We start from the raw sequence: 27421 nt of genomic DNA on the forward strand, positions 1-27421 counted from the left end.
AGACTGGGAGACTGTGTAAATGTTAAAAATGGAATGTTGTTGAAAGTTGACACCTGCATTGGACTTGCAGCCTCAGTTAATGCCTTCTTCTGTTTTTTTTTTTTTTTTGAATCTATTACTTTTATTTTTTTAAAAAAATTTATTTATCTGACACAGTGTGAGAGAGCACAAGCAAAGGGAGCAGGAGAGGCAGAGGGAGAAGCAGATTCCCTGCTGAGCAGGGAGCCCAACACGGGCCTCAATCCTAGGATCCTGGGATCATGACCCAAACCCAAGGCAGATGCTTAACCAACTGAGTCACCCCAGTGCCCCCAGTCAATGTCTTCTACTGTTGTCTCTGCTCACTGCTGCCAAGCCCCAGGGACAGGGACAGGACACCTGGTGGAAACTCCTGTGGGCCCCATGATGGTATGGATGGTGTGATCAAGTCTGGTTTCCCAAAAGACTGACCCAATTATGTGATAGTTTATTGTGGATCAAAACATACTCCCCAGTAATTGCTTTAGGGGCCAAATTCCACTCCTTCCACAGGAGGAATTTTTGTCCTCTAGCTGTCAGACCTGTGCTGTCTGAATGTCAATATGACAGGACATATGCTTAACCTAGCAAGAAGAATTGAGAATATTATCTGGCAGATTCAGGTTCTTAAACCTGACATTTTTGGCATGTTCAGATCTCTGGAGCTTGTATATTTTGTGGCCCAGGGTACATGAATAATGACATCTTCTCTCCAATTTGTGCCTTTCTTTGCATTGTAAGTATTAAATAAGAAAAACAATTTTTTTCTATTCTTAGTATCTTCTGGAATCTCACAGTTTTGAAATTGGGGAATGGATTTTTTTTCCACATAGAAGTGAGAGTCTTTAAAAAACCTGTCTTGTAACACATTGTTCACTCTTGGCCAGATCCTGATGAAAAGCAGGCCAGATAGCAACCAAATATTTAAAAATATGTAAAAATATCACTTTTAGCTTCTCTTAGCAGTGCCCGCGTTTTTCAGAGCAAACCTCTGCTAACTATACTTTGGCTCTGAAATCAGATCACTTTGGTAAAAATAGAAATGGATGATTCTTTACTTCATGAAGCAAGACAAATTATGCTTTGGGAGAAAATAATTTGCTATAAAGTATAAAATGTTTTAATATTTATATCTCATAATAAAACCATGACATGTTTATAAACACTCTATCAAGCATTTTACAAGGGGGCCACCGCTGACAACTAGAAACGCAATAAATATGCACAGACACACTGAGTATGAAATATACATCTTGATTTTATAATTGTGTGTGCTTTATTTTTTACACAAATGGAATGGAAGTGTCGAATATTTACACTTAACAGGAGTGTAAGCTGTGCAGTGTCTCTGTAAACTCCAGCCCAGGCAAGGAGTATTTCCCCCTCCCTCCCATCCTGCACTACAGCTCGATGGAGAAACGTCCTGTCAGAGAGAAGCACAAAACTGTCATATTGAAAGGATCTAACGGGTACAGCCTGGTGCACTCAGAATTTAAGACACACTTAGGAAACACAAATTCAAAAAGGAGAGAAGAAAAGTTTGCCATCCCATTGGGAGTCAACCTTGCCATTGGGTTGTCTGTCCTCATGAGTTGCTAGGGAGATTCTGTATTCTTTTAGGTGATCTTTATCAAAATCATCCACCTGTCTTAGCTTGTCCTCAGCTGCTACAAGAAACTGCACAGCTGTACAAGAAATGATTTCCAAAGCACAGTTTTCAGTGAGGAAGGATATTTACAGACTGGAGTGTGTGTGTGGGTTTCCATCCATATTCATTCATACCCAGTATAGTATGTATATACACGATATACATACCACATAGACCATACATACACAGAAGTAAAATGCATATCCACAGAATTCTGTAGGGAGATCTCTGGCAAATCAGTTGTCAGTATGTCACTCCACATGCTTTCAGAGAAATGTCCCCTTCTCCCCCTAGGAGTGACAAATTACCACGATTAGCTTAGGAACTAGCCTGAGTCCTTGACTTGAATACTTTTGTAGGAATTTAGGCAGGACCAAGACAGGAAAAAAAGAGATGTTATTTCACCAGCGAGTCCATTCGATCTCACCAGAGCAATCACCAGCTGAAAAGCAGAGGGGGCTTCACATGAAAATGGGAGGAAAAAAAAGCTTATGAGAGGGAAAAAAATGTCTCTCTCCAAACCAAGGCGATGGCATGGCTTCAATGAGAAGAAAGAGGTTTGCTGTCAGAATGATTTTGGGGCCAGAGTCTGCCTTTATAGAGAGGAACTGTCCTCAGAGCCACGGGGTGGTGCTGGGAGTGGGCTCCCTTTGGAGCAGCCTTCAGGCAGAGAGGCACCCAGGTGCCGCAGGGCCCAGAGCGCATGCATCCTCGCTGCCAGGGCAGCGGTGCAGGCTGGCTCGGTGAGGTGAGCTGGAGCTGGCTCCAGTCCAGGACCTCATGCTCAGCTTTGCTTTCTGGGCTGTGCAAGTGAAACGGTGACCCACAGGAATTGTGTCATCGGTCCAGTGTATGGACTTGCTGTCCGAATCAGCCATGAGCCCTTATAGGACAGAAAAATTACGGAGCGGAGTATGGGTGAGAAGATACTCAGAGGTGGGAGAAGAAGACAAAAGACAGGAAAGCAGGGGGAAAGGGGAATGAGAAGGGGGAAGAGAGACTAAAGGAGGTAGAGAGATAGGAGAGTGAAGGGGAGGGAGCAACAAGAGACTGCATTAGAAAGGCAGTTCTTGGGGGAAGACAGGTCAGTAGGAGAAAAGGAGAGGTGCACACAAAGAGAGAAGGAATGAGACAAATGGAAGGAGGAGAGCAGAGGAAAGGAATGAGGGAAAACCAGAGGCGAGAGCCATAGGAGTGGAGAGCTTTTCCCTGGCTCAGAGTCTGGAAGGGCTGGCAGTAGGATCTAAGACAGCTCACAGGCACCTGAGTGCGGCTTAGGCTTCGGCTTTGGCTTCCATAAAAATGGGCTCACTGAGCAGGTGGAGCCAAGCCATGAACTTGGGGCAGTGGGGGTGGGGGTGGGGAAGAGGCCGGCAAAGAAATGGCCAACAGATCCCGTGGGAGGAGAGCAAAAAACAAATGCCCCTGCAATTCGCTGACAAATGCGATTTCGATTTTGGTAAAGCTGAGACCCCCGTGGTGCTACACATTGTACCAGAGCATGAAAAATAGCACCAGTGACACGATCTGGCACTTTTCCGAAAGGGCCCAGCATGTGAAGGTGACATTGCGCCCCCAGCAAGCCTTCAGATTGGAGAGAGCTCCGGACAAAGTTTGCAGTGTTAGCACCGGTCTGGCCCCAGGCTCCAAGTGCATTTGCACCAGATGTAATCTGGGTAACTTTCCTGCCATATCCATACAATCATCAGATTTGCTGCAAAATACACCAGTTCTTTGGAGCCTTCGAGACCTCAACATTGGGAAGCGCAAGACAACACAACAAATGGAGGTGTAAATTCTATAGGAAAAGACCCTCTCACCAATTTGCTTGGTGATTCTTCAAGCAAATATATATGTATATATATATTTATATAAATCTACATAAAAAAATCAGTGCAAATGCCAATTCTAATCTGGAAGCATCTACACTAGGAAAATAAATAATTATATTACTACAAAACCAAGGGTTGGTGGTTCAATTTGATTGTACTCAGCCACAGCAATACTTAATATTAAATGGAAAGCACATCACACGACCCGCGGAAACATCTACTCATTAAGGACAGTCCTTTAAATAAATGGTTGCATGCTCAGTTGAGAAACCAAAGAAGTTATTATGGTGGCCTAAAAATAGAGCTGGGATCAGGAATGGCATTCTGGTGGCAGAAACTTCTGGCAGCAATATTGATGAAACTAGGCCTTGACCTGAAACTGGCGAATTGCAGCCACGGACATATCTTTAAACATTTTGAGCACTCTAAGGAAGTCTCCAAAAATTTAACTTTCATCAGAGGGAAAATGCATTGCTAGCCCTTCCATTGGCAAAGGCAGCCTCAAGACTATAGGTAGGTGCATAATTTTGCATTTTTGTGTTTGTTTTAGTGACTGCAGCGAGGCAGACAATGGTAGTGTAAGATGAGCAACACTTGTTTTTGGAAAGAGACCCTCATTCTGAGCTCCGATGTTCTTACTGTGAAGAAGCCCCATCACTGCTGATGGCTCTATCTCTTGTTCTCCCATCCCAGCCTGCATGCTGGTTTGCTGCACAGTGTGGCAGGATCCCTGCCAGGTCTGGATGTACCCCAGAAATAAGGCGATGGGGCTTAGTCTGGGCATGCATAGAACCCAGAGTTGAGTGGTTATTGAGATCACCAAAAAGTCTCTCTCTAAACACCGTGGGCACAAGCAACACTGATGTCATCATCAGCTCTAAAGTGGGATATAGGCTTCGGGAGGTTTTTTTTTCTTAAATCATCATTATTATAATTGCTAAAAAATAAACTTGGTCCAGGTGCAGCCCCCGAAAAAGGCAGTTCAATTGGTTGAGCTCAAAGTTGTTAATTGTCTTTCCTTGTGGTTCTCTTTGCCCTGTACACGGAAACAAAAGTCTGCACCCCTCACCCCCCAACCAGGTATTTCTCTCTTCCTCAAAGAAATAGTGCTTCTTGGAACAGATCTTTCCATGGCTCGATACCATCTCTGGCTGTTACAAAAACCCTCAGTTACTTGTGAAACAGACAAAAAAAAAAAAAAAAAAAAAGTCCTAATTACTCATGGTTGGCTAACATACTAAATGATCCTTTGAGAATTGCATGTAAGTAACTAGGAACAGTTATTCAACTCTTTGCATGGCAGGCCCAGGTTGTTTAAAAAGATAAAAGCAAAAACTTCTCTTTAGATCATTTGCATGAGTTTGTCTCTGAAAGCCATCAGTTTAGAGATGCATTAACCAAATGTCTTCCAAATATACCCATGAGGGCAACTCATTAAGGGATGTGCTCCATGAGAGTGTGTCACTAATATGGAAGGGAGATCATGGGAGGTAAGTGAGGGAGAAGTCTTGGTCAGACTTTGGGAGGAACTCAGATGCTCTTAATGTATCATTGGCAACAAAAGGGAGAGTGCAACTTTCAGTTCTTGAATTTGATCATCTGCTGATAGTGCATTCATTTAGTCTTTCAATTAGTCTTTACAAAATATTTCACAAAACTTTTTTAACCTATAGAAATTCGTTTCTATACATTTAATATATTTTTATTGTATAAATTATTCTCATCTTTAGTGCCTTCTTTCAGTTTATAAATGGCAAAATAGACAACAAACAATCATAAAGCTAACCTCAGGTGGAATCCCCTCTTTCAGTGAGGTTCAGTCCTCCATACACTTGTGAATTTTATGAAATGCTCATCTTTGTAGATGTCAAAGAAACTACACACTTATCCTTCCCTGCTATTATGCCGTCTCCAAAGGGACTCCTTTCCTTTTTCCTTCCTTCTTTCTTTTGTTCGTTAAGAAATCAAAGAGTGTGCATAGTTATAAAATTCGAAGTGTACCAATTACAGATGTGGGTAATGGGAAGGTTGGTGAAGTTCAAGTGCTGGCAACTTTTCTTTAAAGCAAAAAACACAGAGAGCTCAGCAGCTAAATCAGCTCTGGACATCTGCTGGGGTGAGGAGGCTGCCCATCTCTTGGGCAGAAAGCCCGTCAGAGGTTCATCCCTATACCTGGCACTTTGAGCAAACCAAAGCCTTCCTGCATACTGCAATGTCTTTTCTGTCCCACCCTGTGGCCCCTCCGTTTCCTTCATGGCTTCACACAGTTTGTGTTGTACATTCATAAGAATTCACATTGACTGCAAAAACATAAATGCAACAAAAACATAAAAGCCTCCAAGTAGTATATTATATATATTTTGTTCTTCTAAATGCTCTTCTGTCATTGTCGGAGGTGCAGTAGCTAATTTATAACTTTTCCTTTGAGGGAATCCAGATGAAAGGCCCAGATTGCTCTTCAATAACAAGCTTGCATTGATTATATATATCTTCTAAGGTGTCTCCTTGGACAATAGCTAGAACAAAAGCCAACACGCTAGAGTTAGGAATCATGCCTTGTTGGTGACGAACAGTCATCAATCACACAGCAGAAGCTCAAACCAGGGACAGACAAACTCATCTGGAAACTTCTATTACCTTGCATTAGTAAGACAAAGTGGGAAATTTACTTACGCAAGGTCACATCAGTGAGTAAAAGAAAAAAAGTATGCTTTCAATGCATGTCGTAGATCAGATAACAAATTAGTTACACACAGTCTTTCTACCTTCTCCATGTCTGTTTGTGGTCTGGACAATGAATCATTTATATACTGAAATTTTATGGGTGCCTACTGTTGGCCAGATACTGGACTAGGCACTGATCAATTTTCAGATGGAGATCTCCCTGCTTATCAAAGAAATCTGGCCTTTTATTCTGTATACTGTATTAACCTTGTAGATGCAGAAATTTAGACATTTTAGACACCAAGAAAATAATGAGGTTGTGGAGGCAAATTGAGTTAACCCCTCCAACTCCGAAACCCTTAATGGGAAACCACACTCATTCTCCAAGCAATCTTATAAATTGATATTTTTGCCCTAACAGGGCTGCTCATGTTGAGAATGCCTTATGAGGGCTACGTATAATAAAACATAAATAAGAGGAAATATAAACAAACTGTTAACCTGTGAATTACCTAAAACCCAAGTCACCTGAAGCAGATTTAAGTATATTTCATAATCTCCTTTGAACTAAGTTAGCTTACAGATAGATCTCCAAAACATGTCAATACTATCTATAGGACATCAGAGACAATCAATGAATTGCTACTGAGACATAGTTTAGATTTTCAAAAACAACCCTGAGAATATATTGATTACTCTATTTTACTTCCGAGTATGAACCACTGGTCAAAATGTGCATAACTGTGATTTGATGTTTATACCTGGATTTTCTTTTGGGATAAAACATAACCCATACTTTTATTATTGATTGAAATTTTACTCAAGATTACTGGGTTCAACATATTTGCACACCGCTAAGCCATTGGCATTTTCATATTCTGTATAAGGCAAACAGTAAAGCATCTAACTTCTCAGAAGCTAATCCAGGAAGAAATTTCTTCTTTCTAAACCATTTGTTGTAAGGTAATTTCCACACAGTTCGATTACTCTTTGGATTTGACCAGTGTTTCATGAAAGCATGATAGAGTAGAGAACCCAGGATACCAGGGCAAGAAAACCTTTCCCTATTCCCCAAACTTCATGTTTCCAAGGAAATATTTAAAAAGAAAAGCAGTGTTTTGCACTGGGCCTTGACATGGAATTAATGGAAACACAAGGAAGCATCTTGTTCAATTGCTGCTAACGGGAGCCAGACCTGCAGGTCATTGAAGCAGAGAATGGAGCCATGAGACTGCTTCTCACGAGGCACTGCTTTGGATGTTGCCTAATTGGGTCCTAAAAGTTTCCTCTTCAAGTATTCTGATGATATCAGGGAGATAGTTTAATGTCTAAAATCTTCTCCTTTTTCTTTTCCTTTTTTTAGATTTTTAGAGAGGGAAAGAGGGAGCAGTGACAAAGAGATTTCCAAGCAGGCTCCATGCCCAGCACAGAGCCCAATCTCAGGACCCTGAGATTTGACCTGAGTCAAAATCAAGAGTGGACACTTAACTGACTGAGTCACCAAGGCACCCCACCTAAAATCTTAATAGTGGGAGACAACTCAGTGCCATCTGTGACTCATGCTTTTGCAGAGGGCCAGTAGGAATCTAGAGCTGGCTGCAGCTAAATCCAGAGAAAACAGAACCCAGAGTTCTGGATCAGATAGGTAAAGCAGAGGGAAATTAGGATTTCTCAAGAGGAAGGTTTTAGGGCCCAGATATACCAGGCCCAGAGCCCCCTCTAATGCCAAATGCTGGACAGTTGATCCTTCCTCACAGTACGAGGGTAAATGAACTTACCTGTAAAATATTCTCCAAATTCTTGTTCTAGCTTAATTGCACGATCATAGGTTTTCTTGGCTTGTTCCTCTGTTAGACGCTTATTCATCTCCCTGGGAAAATGAGGGTTTGGTATTAGCACACACACGGAATGTACCAAATCCTGAAAAATTAAAATGTGTGGCAAAAATGAATCCTGCAGGAAGCACAGTGTAGTCTTACTAGCGGCTTCCTAGTCCTTATTTGAGACTCCTCTTTGTTGGAATAATTGCAGCGACAAGGACCCCCTCCCAGAGGGCTCACCCTCTCAGAGGTCAGTCTCTCAGTTCCCACACTAGATTGATGTAGAATCTGTCTCTTTATGACTTTCAGTCACTGCTCCCTGTTCCGTCCTCTACAGTCACACAGAGTACGACTAAACTTTCCTCCTTGATAGGCACTAGGATCTTTAAATCAAGTGCTCATTCGTCCCTTGAGGCTACCACTCCTTCAGAATAAATTGCCCTACTTCCTTCGTCTACTCTCATTGGATGTGATTTCCAAATCCTAACCTTCCTGGTTACTCTTCCTTGGACTTTGTCCTAGACTATCTTGACCTCTCTTAAATGTAGGACATAGATTTGAATGAAATCGTCAAGGGGTGGTCAGAGGCAGGGAGAAGAGATGGAGAGAAGGGAGGGGACATCAGAGCCTCTTGTACCTCATCACATCTGAGAGAACCAGACTTGACCATTGGCAGGTCCTGCCCTCACAGAAACCTTTGAGTTCTCCACTCCCCATTCTCCCCATGGGCTGCTGTTCATCTTCAGTGTGTAGTGGGAAATATGTGGAATGGAGAAACAGAATGTGCTTTCTGAGAATTATAGAAAATGTGACAGGCCCTTTAGTCATGTGCATCTTTCAGGCCGAAGGGGCATTCTGTGGCTCTCCCTGCTCAGATTCTACACAGGGTGAAGCAAATATCTTTTTTTTTTTCCTAAGATTTATTTATTTACTTCAGAGAGACAGAAAGAGAGCGAGAGAGAAAGCGATAGAGAGAGAGAGAGAGAGAGAGAGAGAGAGACAGAGCTAGCACAAGAAGGGGAAGGGCCAGAGGGAGAGAGAGAGAGCATGGAGCGATCCGGTGACCCTGAGATCATGACCTGATCAGAAACCAAGAGTTTCACTCTTAACCACCTAAGCCACCCAGGTGCCTCTAACTTCATCGAATGCCTCAAATCAAATGGCATTTGAAGGATTGGCTGAGGGAAGTGTGAATAAATAGAGAGAATGTAACAATCAAACATGCTGGGATCAAAATATTTTCCAATAGATTATAATAAACAAGTAACCTACATGGTGAACAAGGATAGAGGATCTCAGGAAGAGGCTCCATGTTGATTTGGTTTTTTTGTTGTTCTGATAGGAAAATGGGCTATAAAGGAACTATGCCTGGGACTCTGACTCTGTCCCTTTCTTTCTGTTAGTCTGTCAACTATCGGTGTATATAAGTGCCGCTTAGTCATTGTAAGATTATTTAAATAGAGCCTCAAGAACAAATTGAGTAGGAAGGAAATGGAAAATAACCCAATCTACTGATTCCCAATCAGTGACAGCTTTATCTTCCTATGTGCTCTAGGTGGGAAAATATTTTGCCTACCAAACAAATCATACTTACTAAGTAAAAATTATTTTATCTTCACATTTTTTCTTAATCAAAGACATTTTATTAATCAGAGTGAGAATTCTTGCCTCTTATCATCATATGAATACCAGTGTGGCTGCACTGGGCTGATAAAAGTCTAGCCAAGGGCAAAGGTACTTTGGTTGGCCCACTAGGATGCATCACAGGGGCACACAGAATATTGAAAGCATTGCTGCCTTTACATGCCACTGAGGAAACCAGAGACTGGGGTATGGGAAATGTGGTTTTAGGGCATGTCACTGTGGCCTGAAGTGATAAAGGGACTTGACAGGGTAAAAGAATAAATCTGATGTCAGAACTCAAAGTTTTGGGGTTCTTTTATTTTTTTATTTTTTATTATTTTAAAAATATTTTATTCATTTACTCATGAGAGATACACACACACACACACACAGAGGTAGAGACATAGGCAGAGGGAAAAGCAGGCCCCATATAAGAGCCTGATGCGGAACTCGATCCTATGACTCCAGGATCACTCCCTGGACCGAAGGCAGGCACTAAACTGCTGAGCCACCCAGGGATTCCTTATGGTTCTTTTAAAATCAGTTTTTAGTCAAACTGGGATCCCTGGGTGGTGCAGCAGTTTGGCGCCTGCCTTTGGCCCGGGGTGCGATCCTGGAGACCTGGGATCGAGTCCCACATCGGGCTCCCTGCATGGAGCCTGTGTCTCTGCCTCTCTCTCTCTCTCTCTCTGTGTCTATCATAAATAAATAAATAAAATCTTTTTTTTTTTTTTAAACAGGCTTTCCATTATACCAAGACTTTCTCAAGGGGTTTATTTGGAAAAAAATTAAAAAACTGATGTCCAATATTAAAAAAAAAACTGATGTCCAATATTAACATGATTTTCAACATGATCTGATGGCTGCAATAGAAAAAGTAGGAATTTCCTGAACTCTTGATGCTGAGATAAACTCCTCCTGCCCTGAGGGATGGTATCTAGGATTCTCTTCCCAAATAGCACAGTCCTAGAAGCTGTGAGTGGATGTCACCCTTGGATACAGAAGATGTTAGGCTAAATCCAGGGATACATTTCATAGAAAGATGGAGTTTTGCTCCAGGTGTCAAGAAATCATGTGATGCTGGATCTTCTTGGACTTCCTTGCTCATGCTCTAGCTTGTGTTCTTTGAATTCCCTTGGCAATTACTGTAGCCATGACTGAATTCCAATTTTATCCTCTGATGTATCATCTGTTATACACTTTGTCTCCTTGTCTAATCTGTGAGTTCACTGAAGGCAGAGAGCAGGGTTATGTTCATCAGCCTGTGTCACGGAGTCTGGTTCAAGACTTATTTGTTGAATGAGTAAATGAATGAATGAATGGAAAACTATATAAATAAACATAATTATGGTACAGTTGAATACAAAAGAAAACATGGGCCACCGCGGGAGCAAGAAGGTAAAATCAGATTGGGGCTGGCAAGAGAGAGACACACAGGAAAGCTTCACACTGCCAAGAGGTGGGGGTGAGCAACAGAGGTCATGCAGTGGCATGCTATAAAAAGAACATCTCTTTTATATACACCCTTGATTTTATGCTCCTCTGAAGAGCCAGCTATGTATGTGCTAATAAGCTCTGTGGTTTGCTGTGGGTGATGCACTTGAGAAATAATGTGTGTGATGATGTATCAGTGCCTAAATGTGACAGCTGCCATGCTTTTGTTCCAGTTGACCTAGCATTCACTCCTCCCTGGGGAATGGGCAATTCATGCCAGCTTTGCTCCCAAAGTAAAAACCCTTGGAGAAGAGGGAAATGGAAAGTAAACATTCAGCATGTAATAATAAGATCACATTAGTCTGAATGTCACCATTACTGCACTCAAGACTCATGAATATGGCTGCAGCAAATTATGTCAGATTCACGGTCCTCATTGTGGAATCCAGCCTTCGGTATGTTTAATTTTCCTTGGTGATAAGTGGCTGTGACAGCGCCCCAAGGCAAAACTAAATAAGTCATCTCATAGTTGTGGAAGGAAGTAGACCCTTCTCCTACCGAGCACCAGATGGAATGTCTCCCAATATCACACTGAAGCAAATGTGAAACTGCTGTTTCTCCCTCAGGCCTCACTTCCCGGGGAAGCCATTTATCCCACCGAGTATTTATGATGTGAAACCTTATTCTTCTATTTCTGAAACAGGCCTTTAAGATGCTGTTCCCAGGAGGTGCTGTTCCCATTTTTCTATTCTTCTTCATGTTAGCATTGCTAATAACATTTATGAGGCTCTTTACAGATTATAAATCACTTTTGCATAATGAAATTTATGGTTGCTTAATTTACTTTGTGCACTACCCAACACCATATCCTACATGAGGAGAGATTTAAAGCATGCTATCAGGGATAATAATATCAGGAACCAGTATTTTATCATCAATTCATATTTCTCCATGGGCTAACCATGGGCAAAACTCTTGATGTTATAATTTAACATCTAAAAACCTAAAATCTTGGGGTGGGAAGTACTGTCAGTGACCTCTCGATTTTATTTTTTCATCCTAGTAAGAACCTTTGTCCATCTTTTATTTATGGGAATGGATTCTGCTTTTAAGACACCTCTCTGGCAATTTCCCCAGAGACTGTGTAACTTAATTCTTTTAGGTTGCAACTCTTTAGCTACTGCAGCTTGCTCTATTTCTCCACTCATACAGAAGATGTGGAACAGTTGGCTGATACCTCTGCAAGTAATTGTTTCACCTCTGGGTTTAAGCAATTTCCTTTTCTTTGGTTTTCCCATGCACACTATTTTCCAGTACTCTGGAGTTCACTTCTGCACCCTGTCAAATGCTCTAAATCTCAAGGCCCAAATGGAGGCACATTTTAGCAAAGCTCTTACAATAGACACACTGGCATTATCTCTTGTGACCTCTTGGAAAAGGTAGTTTTTGTGTTTTGTAATGATAAAATAGTTTTACTCCTTTAACAATGAAGTAACCTGAAATTTTTTACAGTTATAGTAGCTACTACTTATTGAGTGTTTATATACGCTAAAGACCATATGGGGAGCTTTGTATTCGTGATCATGTTTAAACTTTATACCAGCTGGGAGGTATGTATTATTAATGTGCCTAGTTTCGAGGAGAGGAACTAAATCTTAGGGCCGTCAAATAACTTGCCTGAGGTGACATACTGATCAGAGGCAAAGAGAAAAACCAAATCTAGCCCAACTGGTTTTCAAGTGCCTGCTATAGCCTCTTTGGTCTGCTACCCTTTTGGCTACTGTACCTCATGTTTGTGTGGGAGTTGTCTAGAAAGCAATGTCAACAATTTCTATCAAACTGCCACTGAAAATGTTTTACTTTATAGACTGGTTGTAAATATTTGCCCAATTTGTTTAATGAATTTGAAGGAAGATATTTTCCCAGCCCTCTGGAAAAAAAAAAAAAAAAGAACAACAAAAAATCCAAGTTTTTGCCTTATTCATAAATGTGCACTGGTATGGAGCTATTGGTGTAAGTTACAGATGTGCTACTGCCATGTCACTAAGAAAACTCCCTATTAAGAATAGTGTTCTACATACATGAGGTTCTAATTAAGGAACAGAAGAATTCTATGCTAGAACTAAATGAAATGTCAATACAAAGAGTCTTGAATATTGTCTGTTCACTCTACAAAAACCCACACATTTTAAAAGATTTACTAATGGAACTGCTTTCACAAGAAAGAGGTAAGCAAAGATGATTGCTTCCTATCATTGAAAACCAAACCAAAACAACCTACCTTCAAAACAATAAAACAAAACAAAACAAAACAGAACAAATCACACACATACACACTAACTTGTGAAATGAACATAAAAATCAAGAAACATTAGTGAGGACATGTTAGGGAATTACTGACATTATGTCTCTAGTGGTTCAAAAGACTTTCATATATTTTTTCAAAAAGGAAATGCTTAAAAAAAAATAAACAATGGCACTTCTGACTTATAAGCACTTATGACAAAGAGCTGTCAGCAATTTGCTGTGTCACATGGAACAGGCAGCTGCAAGACAGCCTCCTGTGCCCTCCACTTACATCAGAGGTTCCAGAGATTTGGGCTTAATGAAGATGGCAATGGGATAGAGCTGGGCAACTTGTAACCGCTTGATAGCATTTCCTGACACGTCAAGTATACAGTGTTTGCCCTGGTAGAAAGAGAAGAAAAATATGGAGTTAATCCAGAAAGAATGATTATAACGCAACCAAAACAAACAAACAAACAAACAAACAAACAAACAAAAGCAAAACAAAAAAAGTAAGCATGTTTTAGAGGAAGGTAAGGGATACTGAATTTCTAAAGGTTGGAAAAGTATCATTGCAAAGCATAAATAAAGGTTGATATTCAGGGTCATCCCTGAATGCTTTTGATAACTCATATTTCTTACTCCCTTACTAAGGGCCTGCCACTGGGATAGAGATTTTACATTAGCTTAATTTTCTTAAGTAAATACCTGACGTTTTGCACAAAGATACATAGCCTTATATGATATGATTGGGTCCACATTCATGAAGCTCTCCAAAAAAAATCTCTGAAGACAATCGTCAACAAGAAATCCCCAAATCTATGAGGTAGGTATTATAAGCCACAATGTATGGAAGATAAGACTAAGACTTAGAAATAATAAGTAACTTGCTCAAAGTCTCAGTGTTAGAAGAACTCAAACTCAAGTCTTGAGCACTGACAGTATCATTGGCTGGAATAAATAGAAACCTCATTGTCTCACCCTGACCAATGTTAAATCTGGAGGAATGACGTGAATCACGTGAATTTGGACCAATTTCATAAACATTTGCTGAGTGCTTATATGGATCCTGCCCTGGATATGCTGTCTAGTATAGCTCAGGACAGACACAAAAAGAGTTACCTTCAGTATTACATCTTAAGTGCTGAGTGTATGCACAGTGAATGTAAATTTCTTGTTTGTTAAATGAAAACTCTATTACATATAGCACACCTCATTTAACTTGGCTTCTACTGCAATGAGTGCTCAGAGCAAGGAGTTGCCTTGTGAAGTATTTTAGGAAAAGTAGATACATTTGGCAAACATCATATTCTAACTCCCGGAGAGAGATGGCCTCATTATCTTGAGGCCAGAAGAACTTTAGAAGAGAAAAGGCATATTGTACAGATAGTAACAGTCCTAAATCAATAATAGAGGATTAAAAACTTCCTTTAATACCCATGTGAAAACAAAGAGACTCCAGCGAATACTTGAACCAACTAAGATGGTTCAAGCCCTGTATCACTTAAGTAATAAATTCCAAGCTTGCTCTCTGTGAAATGTAACAGCTAATCAAAATGTCTAAATGCTGTTTGATTATTCACTGGCCAGAACGTTTCAAGTTAACAAAGGTTGTATTTACATGCTCAAAGGAGAGAATAGATGCAATCATCCAGGAAACTGATTAGAAACCATATGATATAGCTCATAGATATATACAGCTAATTTTTGAGGGAGAGCGAGAGATGCAGCTTATTGTATTCTCAGGTAGACATTAAAATTTCTTTAACTTTTTACCAGCACATCAAAAGGTTATGTCAAGTCACATCAAATCAACCCAATAAATATTAATTATATAACAAATATGATTGACTCTTAACTCTTTTCTTTTCTCCCATGAAGTTGGGTCCTCTGTGTTGACAGGAGATTAGGATCTCTCTATAGGCAGATCTTAGAGGCACACCCAAGAGCCTTCCTATCCTGTTCTCTCTTGAACATTCTCTTCTTTTCTGTGCCCTTGAAATGATGGATGGGAAGGGAATGGCAGTATTCACACCTCCTCTAAGTTGGAATTTCTGCCAGCTATAAGCTAGGCCCTAGCCCTCTTCATCTGGCTACCCCTCACTATAAGGGTCCCAAGTTTTCAGGGAAATAAAATGTAACTCCTGCTAATAAAAAGAACCGAGGATGCTGATTTAAACAACCAAGAGTAATAAAGCTTCCTTAATAAATTCAATGTTGTTTACTGGGGCCAGAGATAAGTGAGTCAAGGACAAAGTGAATCTATAAACTTCAAGCTGTTAATTGCCTTTAGGTTTATAACCCCCTTCTCCCCACAAGTCAGTCAGCATGCTTTATTGAGATTAGAACAAAGATTAATGACCTTGCTCTAAAGTCATTCTCTGCTTGGAAGTCTTAAAAGGAATAATCAAAATTTACAACTGCAATCAAGAGAGAGTGGGGACCAAAAATGCAGCTTGCCACCTGGGAACCTTCTTTAGAGGAGGTATAAGATGATTGGTGGACGTACCCTTTCTGCTACAAATCTCACAGACTGCACACTGGTTCCATATAAGTTGTCATTGTACTGGCCAGCTTCTATAAACTTGTGCTCTTGGATATCTTTCTCCATTTGTTCTCTGGAAATGACAAAGTGATAGTCTCTGCCATCCACCTCATAGTCACGCTTTGGCCTCGTAGTATCTTTATAAGACAAAAATAATACAATTAAGGTAATTTATATTCATAAATGTCCTTTACACCCATTTTCTTCACCATACCCTCAACATAGATATACAAAAATATGTAATATGGAGGACCATGACATAGCGACAGGTACCAGTCAGCTTCCCACGGTAAGCAACTATAAAACTAGACAAAGTGTAGGGAACAGCTGCTGTCACACATCAGACGACCAGCAGCACAGGGCTGTGATTTTGAGAATGGAGAAACACATGATGGGAACTCTATATTCACTCTACTTCCATTTACAACCGGAGGGTGTAAAGGTTTTTTAGTGCTAGGAGACACTAGAGTTCAGTTAGAACTGTGCATTTGGTTGAGTACCTGGAAAGGCTACAATTTAACATTTTATTTTATTTTGTCTTATTTTGTTTTATTTAGAGTGTGAGGTGGTAGGGAGGGGCAAGTTCCACATCCAGCATGGAGCCCGATGTGGGCCTGGGTTTCATGACCCGAGATCATGACCTGAGCCAAAATTCAAGACGCTTAACCAACTGAGTGGAAAAGCTATAATTTAGAAGGTTACTCTAGATTTATTCTAGACCCACCTTCACAAAGTGTAAAACCAAGTCATAATCGAAGAAGCTGATTTGCCAGTAAGTTATTATCAGCCAGAACAAAAACATAATATCCCATAAATAAAGATAACTAAATCCAGACTCTCAATAACATAGTGTCACAATGTCCAGGACACAAAAAAAGATTACAGGAGAAGCAAAAAAGCAAGAAAATGTGTCATATAAATAGGAGGAAAAAAAAATGGACAAACAGTAAAAATTTATTTTGGGATGTGAAAGATGTAAAATGAGATCACCACAGTTAAGGTGGACTAAAAGTCATCAACTCTAACCATAGTTAGAGGTGACTAAATTTCTTAGTAAGAACAAGGGAAAACAATCCTCTCAGTATAAATAAAAGATGTTAAAATATTTCCAATCTTTGACTCAGATATTCTCTTCCTAATCTATCTCAAAAAATTATCAAAGCTTCAGATAAAGTTTTACCCTTAAAGATGTTCATTATATTTATTTATAAATTATAAATAATTATAACATAATTATAATTATACCTTAATTATATTTCATAATAGTGAAAAGGAGAGACAACCCAAAATACCCATAAATGAGGAATGATTATGATGTAATAATTATTTAAAATATTACCATAAAATTTTAAATAATGTTAAGCCAAAAATATGTATATATCCAACATGCACCCAAACAAAGGAGAAAATATGTGTATAGAAAGAAGGAATAGGTGAAAATCTATGAAAATATTAACAATAATGTTATCTCTCGATACTCTGTGAAAATCTGTATGCTTTAAATTTTCTCATTAACTTTCTTTTTAGCATTTTCCAGGTTTTGTACAATGAATATATATTGAGTATCATTAAATTGTGTTATTACACTATTTATTTAAAACTAAAGAAAGAGTGTAAGGTGGAGGGAAATTGGAAATGATAATTAAGGACTGTCTCGGTTTTTTTCTTTCCAAAATGGAGGAACACACTGGAGGCTAAATGGAGTAGGATTTGACTGAACATTTCTGTCTGGAGTCTTTTTCAAGATAGGCTGTATGGCAGGATCTGAGTCCTTGCTGGGAACAGTTTCATGAGATATAATTCCCTTCTGTCTCCATACTTGCACACACATGACTCCTACTATTCTTAGGTATTCTGGGTAACATCTGCAGTGCTGAAATGTAAGAGACACTTTAAAGCACAAAGCTTAAAAAGCGTATAATAAGAAAAATATTTTTTGGGATCAGATTTAAGAGCTCAGTTATCTAATAAACTCAAATTCCCTGTGGAAGGGGGGCGGTCTGTTTAAACACACTCACACATACTGCCACACATACACAGAAGCAGAAGTCCAATACACATTTTTATGTAATGCAATGAGTAGGGGGTGAATGGGAAAGTGTGGTGTGCATGGGAGATAGAGCAGATAGACTCTTATGGGGCTACACTCCGAGGGACCAAGAGATCCAATGACTGTCCATGAGGACAAGAAAGCAGATTAAAGTCTGTGATGGCCTAGAAGGTAGATTAAAGCTTTATATGCTTTCTTGTCTTCATCTGCTCAAATCCTAGCACTTGGAAATTACCCATGGAAAAGACTGTTTTGTTTTGTGATTGACACAGGGCCCTAAGTCATCCTGAGATGATTTTAATACGTGGCTTTGTTTCTGGTCTCTCTTATTCTATGGGAAAAGATGCTTCAGTGGCATTTCAATCCATTTATAAAGAAATATTAATGCCTATCAACAATTCTATGCTATTTAAAGGCTATGGGAGTTACAGAGAAAGGATTCATTCTGCTTTCTGGGGGACCACAGTCAGTTTGGAGAACTTATACTCTACTAAATAAGGAACAATACATGGCAGCACTGATGAAAAGTGTTAAGCAGAGAAAATGAAATAAAACGCTCAGATTAAAAAAAAAGACGTTTAGATAATAGATAACTGATAGTATCTGAATCACTGGAGAGATCATTGGAGGAACAGAATTACATTTTATCATCTTGAAAGGAGGGGAGCCTTTCTTTTAGCAAAAAGAGACACAATACTTACGAGGCACACAGGAGCCAAATTTGTCAGGGAATTCAGATATCAAGTCGTCATTGATCCGATCCTTCATGGGGCCCAGGATGATTACTGGCCGGGTATAGTTTACTGCAGAGAGGGAACGGAAGAGGCAAATGAGGAGAAAGACTTGGTCAAGACTGCACAACTGCCCTACATGGGTGAATCTGAAGGCAATACTGCCAAACAGAACTGCTGAGGGTGTTCCTTCATTGGATAAGTTGCCCATACAGCCTTGTAGGAGAACACTCGATATGTTGGCTGTGTTTATTTTCTGGAATTTACCAATAGGGAAAAGCAACTGCAGTGTCTATGGATGAAAAGAAACATTTGGAGGGGGTTTTGCTTACTCTTATGTTATGCCTACACAATGTCAAAACAACTACTGAATTTAGTCAATTGAGTGGGAGAAAAAAGATTCCAAAGCAGCTGTTTGGCCATTGTTTAGATAATGACTTTAAGAAGTAATTGTTAGTATAATGACACCTTATGTTTTTATATCTTTCCCTCAGCTCAAAATGCTGTCTATTCTCTGCTGGGGTTTTTGCGATTCCTTTGTAACATGAGTTTAGAAGGAACTCTAAAGTCCGTTTGGTACAACTCCTCCTCTGATGCTTGAATTTTCTCTGCAATGTCCTGTCAATAGCCATTAGTGTCTATATAAATGCCTCCCAGAAAAAGATGCAGGCTTCTGGAGCAGCTCAGAGGGTGGCTTGTATTTTAGGACAGGTGTGCTACAGAGCCTTTCTCAATATTGAGCTGACAAGAATCTCCCAGGAGATTTTATGCATTTGTCCTGGAGGTGGGGCTTTTTAGTGATTCCTTCCACTTAGGACCACTCATCTGGAGGGCTGCTTCATCTCCTGGGAGCTGTCACTGCCCATACCTAGCAGGGAAGTTGTTCGTGCCAAAGAGTCTGGTCTGGGGACAAGTGAGTATTAAGCAGATTTATAGTCTTTAGTCCTTCACTCTTTGGCTCCTATAATGGTGTCACCTGATATGGCCTGGAAATCAGGAACCAGAGCATGCTGGGAAACTTACTTTCCTGCCTTGTGACAGGCTCATAAGAAAGAATGAAGTCTTCTTGCCCTCCTGAGAAGAGAAGAAAGGAGAATGACAGTGAACTAACAACCAGTCATATACCACGTATCACAGCTACAAGCCCTGCTCTGAAGCACAGGAAACAGACACAGTTCAGGGTTCATTTTCCTTGCCCTCTCTCCTTGAGCCATTCCAAAAATCTCTTCATCCTCATAAAACTCTTTAGCACTGTTATGGTATCAGGTTCTCAATGGTCATAACTGTCAGTAATGCCTGGAGACTAGTTACCTGCAGTTCAGCAGGACAGTGACCTATGAGAATGCCTTCTGTCTGACACTGAGAAGTGGAGCCCCTATATATATATATATTTAACTATCAGTATAGTTAAAATGAAACCATTCAGTACAAGCAGAGGGTCCTTCCAGTAGTTTGCTGCCACATTATCAGAATTTCTGGGTCTTTTATTTCACTTTCTCTTTTATTTTCCAAAGAAGCACATTGTTCAAAAACAAGTGTCTGGTTGGTTCATTTATGTCACAAAACCTTCATCAGCATATACCACAGGACACTGAAGATTTTATTCTAATGTTAATTCATCAGGAAACCGCTAGGTCGGTTCAAGAAGATAAAAAAAAAAAATTGAGGAGGACCCTAAATCTCTGATTAGAATTGCTACTAAATCTAGCCTTAAAACTTTGGGAAGGGAACTAAAGAAGACAATGTAGTAAAAGTCCGCTTTTCCAAAGACATTTACTACAAGTCTTCTGATTGACAGTGGGCCTCCGGTCAACAAATAACCATAGAAAGTTAATTGGTTTTAGGCAATTATTTTTTTCAAACATCTATTTTACCCAGTTGATGGACTGGATACAAGATTAGCCTGATTCAGCTGTGAACCCAGAGGATATACTCTTTTTGCATTCGGCCCAGGACTGATTGTGTTTTGGTAGGGAAGTAGTTTAGGGATATCGGAAAGGACTGCCTGTATGCTGTTATATAGAGGAGTGTCATAGGTGGTAGTAATTCCTGAAACCAAAGGGCAATGCAACTCATTGCTTTATCTACTCAATCCCTTGAAACACATTCCAATGTGCTCCTCCTTTAACAGACACAGCACCAGAAAAGGTGAGTTAATTTCATAAAAGGAGTTAATACAATGAACAGTTCTGATGATGACGACTAATTTGGGGGAAATTAGGAAATATATGGAAAACTTGTGAAGTACAGATGACTTCCTTGGAGACCAGGTAGCTGGGATGGGGTAGGGTGAGATTGTCTTACTTTTTCAAGTGTGAGAAATGGTGCCGGGCCCAAGTCACATCTTTTTTCATCCTTAAGCAGGTTTACTCTGAGAAAGGCCCTGCTAGGCTAAGCTATTGCCTCACGGCATGGAGAATGCGCCTTGAAGGTCTTTCTCAGTGACATCTACTCATGGCTGCTCCAAGAAAGTTTAGGGGTTTTTCCACATCTGGGCAGGGGTTTGATATGTGAGGAGTCAGATTCACTTTTTTTTTTAAATTCAGGAAAATATGATTCCCTTTTAATAAACTAAATAGCTGAAATTTACAGAGTCTAGGTCAAAAAATAATGAAGGTGATTGATTGGTAAGATCCACAGTACCTAAAGCCTGAGATATGTAGAGGTCATAGGAACTCAGAAGGTAAGTGTAAAAATGCTTGGGGGACAAAGTACAGCTTTAGGGCTTGAAATATGGCAGACTAGTACTGCAGTGTTTGACTGTAACATCACAGGGAAATCTTTATGGACTGACCAATAATATGTGAGAGGAGAATCCTGAGGATAGGATAACGAAGGTTTTAAACATCAGGGGATACTTATGCCTCTCTACTAGACTGGGAACTCCATAAAGGCAAAGATTGGGTTTCACTTACCATGGCATACCCAGTGCTTAACATAGAGAAAAATGTCAATGAATTTGCATTCTGATTTTACTGGTAGGAAATGGGATGAGTAATGAGGCCAAAGATAGGTTTTTCTTTGTGTTTCAGTCTGTATGCTTTTGCTTTGGGAAGTGTGGTTTTCTCTAAATAAATATAACACATCATGTTCCCATAGGAATCTTTTCCCAATGTCCTTACAAATTATTCTGATGGGATATTCTAAAGGCAGACCTTAAATAAAATATTTGGTGACAGTATGTTTCATTTGTGATTCAGAAAACTAGGACAAAGCAACATAGCTTTGACTAACTTTGTTAGAGAGTTCTGTAGTTCTTTTGTTTATGCATTGCTTTTGGGTTTACTTTCTGACTTACAAAAGGCACTGGTTCTTGATCAGAGCAGGAAGACTGCAGATCTCAGTGGAAGCATCCTTCTGTCCAGGCCCATCCCACTTCTAAAGACCCTGTGACAGTCAGCTACTATGTTAGGAAGCCTGCAGGGGAGTTGTGGTAGATGAGATTATGTCATAGCTGTGATCTCAGCACCTTAAACCAATTTTTACTTTCATGTTCAGAAATGAAAAGTCCTTCATGGGTAATGTGAAGGAGACTAAGAGGAGGAGGAAAAAAAGTTACAGCAATGAAGGAAAGATAATTCATGCCTTTATGGCCATAAAGTGCTTTCACATCCATTGCTTTCTATTTTTCAGTCATTTCTGTTGAGGTAGGCGCTCTGATGATCCCCACTTTACAGATGAAGAGGTTGAGGCTCAGAGATGTCAATGGAGCTTGTTTACTCAGTTAGGAAGTAGTGGAGTCAAGATTTAAAACGATATCTTTTTTGACTCCTCATTGAGTAAATGGCAAGAGATAGAGACTTTTCTCATGGGGCTGGGATATAGGGGCAGACCTTACAAATGAACAAAGCATGGGTGGCAGAGATAGGAGCTGAACCCAGGGCAGAGTCACTGGGAGGCCAGAAGGTGTTCCATCTGTAAACAACAACTGTTTTTTTTTTTTTTTTTTAATTTTTAATGCTGCTGTGTCATCTCCATACAATAGTCATCCTTAGTAGTTTTTCTATTTTTTGATCAGGAGGTGTTGGCACTTAGAAATAACAGCTGACAAAAAGGTACAAACTATTACTTGGTCTTGTTTTGGCAAATGCATGGCTGGAAGTGGGAGAGCGGCACAGTGCTGGGTGCAGACAGCTGCAGCTGTGGGAGAGTGAGCAGAGGCCTCTGTTAACAGTCTCTATGAGACTCTAAACTGGAAGCAAGTCACAGTAAAAGGGACTCAGAGGGAGACCCTCATATGTCCTCACGGTAGAGAACAGCAACTTGGTGTTCTTTAGGAATTTTTGGAAACTAGAAAAGAGAGGGGAGGGATGGGAAGCCCACTGGTAGTATATTTAATGTTCTAAGTTTAGTGTTCAGTGCCTGCATTTGATGATTATTAAGAATAAATTAGGTTTTTAGAAGCACAGAATGTTAGCTCTAAGAAAGGGCTTAGAGCTCATGGGGTTCATAGATGGCAAATATGTAGCATATAGGGTCACTCCCCCATTCCATGCCCTTGGAAGGCACTACAGATTGATCATTGCCCACATTACTGCTGGGCCTTAGCCTGGCCTTAATGCTTCTCAATACAATTCTTCTGGGAGCTATTACCCGTTGGTCAGAGTTGGGATCTTGGTTAAAATCTGCTTGCTGTCTGTGTTCTAACTCAAGCTACTCAATTTACATAGGAGAGGACTAAGTTTCCAAGATGGTGAATGATTTCTTCAAGGTCACATAGTGAACTTGTGTTTCAGTGTCTCGATGGATGTTCAGAAGATTCAGTTTAATGTTCATAGAACTCTTAAAACTGGGCTTAGTGCACAGTTAATGCTATATAGATGTTTCTGCTTGTATTAATTTGACAGGTGGTATGGAATAGTTGAAATGTACTGGATAAAACACAAGGAAGCTGAGATTTCGCACTGTATGGAAGCCTGACAATGTATGGAATTCAGAAGCAAAATATCTCAATTGGTCTTACAGAGTGCCACCATATTATGCAGTCTCTTGGAGCTTTAGCATCCTCATCTGTAAAATGGAGTAATATGAGACATATCTCACAGTCTTGTTGCAGAAATCAAATAAGAAAAAAGATAATGAAAAATTGCTTTATAAAAGCTAAAGAACTAGAGGAAATACAAGTGCAATACTTGAAGACAGTGGAGAAAGGAGAAGAATATGGGCATTATTTTGATAAATTCCAGTGGAAAAATTTTGGGTCTCCTCATATCAGCACTCCATTCCACTCAAATCGTTTCTTCAATGTCCATGTTTTGAAACTCTCACTTAACTGATGAACCCCAATAGGTTAGAAAGATAATCATCAGTTCTCCTGTACCCATCATGATATAAAGAACTTTGTGAGCTTTGAGGAAGGCAGGACTCAGCTGTAGAGATTTGCTATTTCCACCATGACTACCTGTTTTTTACTGTGTCCTAATGCAAGGACGTCTGAAAGCTAAGATACAAAAACAACCACAAATACAAGCCTATACTGTACTACTTTGTTGACAGAGAGAAATCTGGAATTAGTCCCTAATGAAGATCGTTTTTGAGGGGGTATTTTGCATAATTATACAATGTGCACTGTAATTAACTGCATTTTTAGCTAGTGCTCAATGTAGTTGGACTTTGAAAAATTCTATTTTATAATGCTAGAGATGGTGCGGGAAAGGTCTGGGCTGTTTATTAGAAACAGGTCTGTGAAAGTATGTGTGTGTGTGGTGTGTGTGTGTGTGTGTGTGTGTGTGTGTGTGTATCTCAGGAAATGTATGAGGTTTTCAGTTAAGGTTGTCACAACATGTAATTCTAGGATGTAGTGTGAATTGTGTCTCTGGAGCTTTCAGACATGGGGGTCTGGGACTTAGTTTCTAACCAATGACCATTTATTTGAGCATGTGTCCCAGAGTGGACATGGAATCGTTCTAAGAGTAAAAAATAACACTTAGACGTTAGTAGAAAAAGGGTCTTTTTAGCACTTACTTATACACAAAACATAAAAGTCATAATTACAGCAAAACCCAGGAATTCAATAGAAAAATGCAGCCTGTGTTGATTTCAAAATGGCAATTTTCTGGAAAGCAGGTGTGTTTCAAGTCTCTGTGTCTTTTTTTCATGCCACTGCTGTGCTTGGAAAGTTTCTTCCTTAACTTATCTAGCTGGCATGCACCTTATCTTTCCAAAGCTCAGCTCAAAGGCCACCTCCTCTTTGATGTCATCTCCGAAGCCTCTGCTACTTGAATCAGGCTTTTACCTTAGAAACTGCTGCACGTTTTGCATTTTTGCTGTTGTTGTTTATTGCTCTCTCTCCCCACTATGTGTGTGCTGAGTTCTAGAGTTGGTTGAGATTCCTACTGGGTCTCATGGTGCCTTTGAAGGGAGCATGATATATGGTACATGTTGAATGAATAAATAAACATTCTTCTATAATTCCTTGTATTTCCATCCTGGAGAAAGAAATATTATTCTTTCAACTAAGCTATGAGAAAGGCTGTTTTTACTTTCATTCATTTGTAAAGAAAGCAATCTGAGTGGCTGATCAGTAACCTCAGATGAGACCCAAACCAATAGAGGTTAGTAAACTCCACACACATTTGCTCTCATAATATCTTAGAGGCCAGTTCCAGTTCTTCTCTCTTCTCATAGATAATTCAAGCTGCTTGCAAGTGTTTCTTTTATTCACTCTGAGTATTTATGTGCACCTACTATTTGATCATGAAGAGTTACTGATGTCATCTTAGAACTTCACTATCAAAAACCCTTTTAGGCAGCTGAAAGCCTTAGCCTAGGTTTTCTAACTTAATGATTCTGGGAAGAACATTCCTACCCCTGAAAGAGAAAAGAGGGGCTCTAAAAATGAGTTCTTCTATATACTTTCCATAGAAAGAATTGAAAGAACAAGGTATGATGTTTCCCCTTTCTATTCCTGTGTCTGCAGGATGGAAGCACAACAAGTAAGCCTGAATATCAAACAAACCAGGCCCATTGGTCCTATGAAACCCAAAAAAGTTCTGCTTTTCCTTATACTAAGTTGAGGGTACCTCATGTGTTAGGAAGGCAATCTTTGGTTACTTCTTCTTGGCCAGGTTTCTTTTTGTTTTAAAATTAAATGGAGGGAAGGGGGAGGCAAGTGTTTCGCTAAGTTGGGATAATCATAAAATTTTAAGAGTGGGAAGAATGCAAAAATGTGAAGGATTACATTGAGAACAAGAACTCTTTGATCCTTTCACCAGTAAGATTTGTCATTCTGTCGAGGAAGAAAATTTAGGTAGTTCTCATATTATTTGATTGATCAAGGGTATCTCATCACATTTGTTTTTTCATTTTATTCTGCATTATGTTTCATCTTCCTCCTCTGGCCCCTACCTCTTTCTGTCACCTTTCTTCTTTTTCATTTTTTTCTATTTCCTACCAATCTGATTCTATGAAGCCTATCTCAAAGTCCACATTGAATTTGTCATATTCCAAGACTACTAGTTGGCACTCCACCACAAAAAAGGCATGGTTTCATATAGCACCATGCTGTAATAGAAGAACAAAACAAACTCTTTTTAGTTTTTAATGAATACGCTATTCAAGGGGGGAAAAACCCAACCAATTTCTGTCATAGTGGCTGTGGGTCATTTGTATTGGGCCTGCACTTTTCTAATCACCTCAGTAATTGCTTTTTGAGTAACCCATTTCACTAAGGAGGACAAATAATTATTACGGAAGTTGTAAGGATCCCCGTAGTAATATGTACCTAGGGTAGTCACCAAAGACCAGTAAGTAGGTGGTCTACACAAGAATGTATTAAAGGGATGTACTTGGTGTTTGGTGAATATTTTTATACACTAAGCAAATGGCTTGAGGTGACCAAACAAAGATAAGGACCAGAAATAATTTTTAGTTACCTACCTTTTCAGAAAGTTAAGCTTTCTGATCCAAGATTTGTTCACTTTAAAACAAAAGTGAGTTCCTTCAACATTAGAGGATGAAACTTTATCATCACTTCCCAACCATCAGAAATATAAAGTCAGATGTATCATAGTATCTACCTTAGAATACTAATCAAGGAGAGAAGAGATATAAAAGTTCACACTCCATTTAAAAGGAACACTGTAATTTCACAAGATTTGTTTTGGAAAAGGGAAGCCAGCCACAGAAAGAAAAAGGCAAAATGAGAAGGAAAATAAAACCATGATGACTTTTCAACCCTCTGGAAGGGAGTTTTAATTATTTCAGGGAGCAGGATGTCAAAGTCCATGAGGTGGAACTTTTCCCCCACCTTCTCTGGGAGAACTGCATCCTCAGACCCTGGCCAATTGAGGCTGAGATGGCTTATTAGCAAGCCTGCCACTGCTTGCACACGTCACAAAAGGGTCCACAGAGGGCCCAAGTGTCTTTTGTATCTTTCCACATCAACCAACGGTTTCATTTCAAGCCATTTGCTTTGGATGAGGATGATCAAGGGCAGCAATTGAAACAGAACAAGAGCGAAAATCTGAAATGACCACCACAGGCAATGGAGCAATTGCAAAGGAAAGAATCACAAACCCAAGCAGTAACTTACGGTAGCTACTTTCGCTATCGCTGGCATTAGAAGAAACATGTTCTGCAAGAACAGCACAGCAAATTAAAGAAATACCAAGCATTGGAGAGCAGCCAGAAGGCGAAGGAATACACTCATGCAAGCCTACTAGGAGTGGAAGCGAGAGGCACGGGGAAGGCTGCGGAAGAGGTGGCGTTAAGAAGACTCAGAGAAGATACAAAAGATGAAAACTTTATCTCCATTTGACAAGAAGCCACT

General features: G+C 39.8%; 1 protein-coding gene across 22 annotated transcripts in view; it reads right to left on the reverse strand.

Moving 5' to 3' along the window:
• Window positions 1–1275: 1275 nt before the first annotated feature.
• The window catches only part of DLG2 (discs large MAGUK scaffold protein 2), a 1981735-nt gene continuing 1955589 nt past the window's right edge, over window positions 1276–27421 (reverse strand). For 21 of the 22 annotated variants that reach the window (XM_041730223.1, XM_041730222.1, XM_041730221.1 and 18 more), the window contains 6 exons: window positions 19675–19725; window positions 18622–18723; window positions 15835–16007; window positions 13618–13727; window positions 7941–8032; window positions 1276–6014 (listed from right to left, as the gene is read on the reverse strand). In XM_041730223.1, coding sequence (XP_041586157.1) covers window positions 5908–6014; window positions 7941–8032; window positions 13618–13727; window positions 15835–16007; window positions 18622–18723; window positions 19675–19725 — 635 coding nt within the window. In that variant the 3' untranslated portion in view covers window positions 1276–5907. Of the gene's footprint in view, window positions 6015–7940; window positions 8033–13617; window positions 13728–15834; window positions 16008–18621; window positions 18724–19674; window positions 19726–27184; window positions 27227–27421 lie in introns of all 22 variants that reach the window. The other variant, XM_041730240.1, reaches the window with a different exon arrangement.

Source organism: Vulpes lagopus, chromosome 15 (assembly GCF_018345385.1).
Source record: "Vulpes lagopus strain Blue_001 chromosome 15, ASM1834538v1, whole genome shotgun sequence".
Classification (NCBI taxonomy): Eukaryota; Metazoa; Chordata; class Mammalia; order Carnivora; family Canidae; genus Vulpes; species Vulpes lagopus.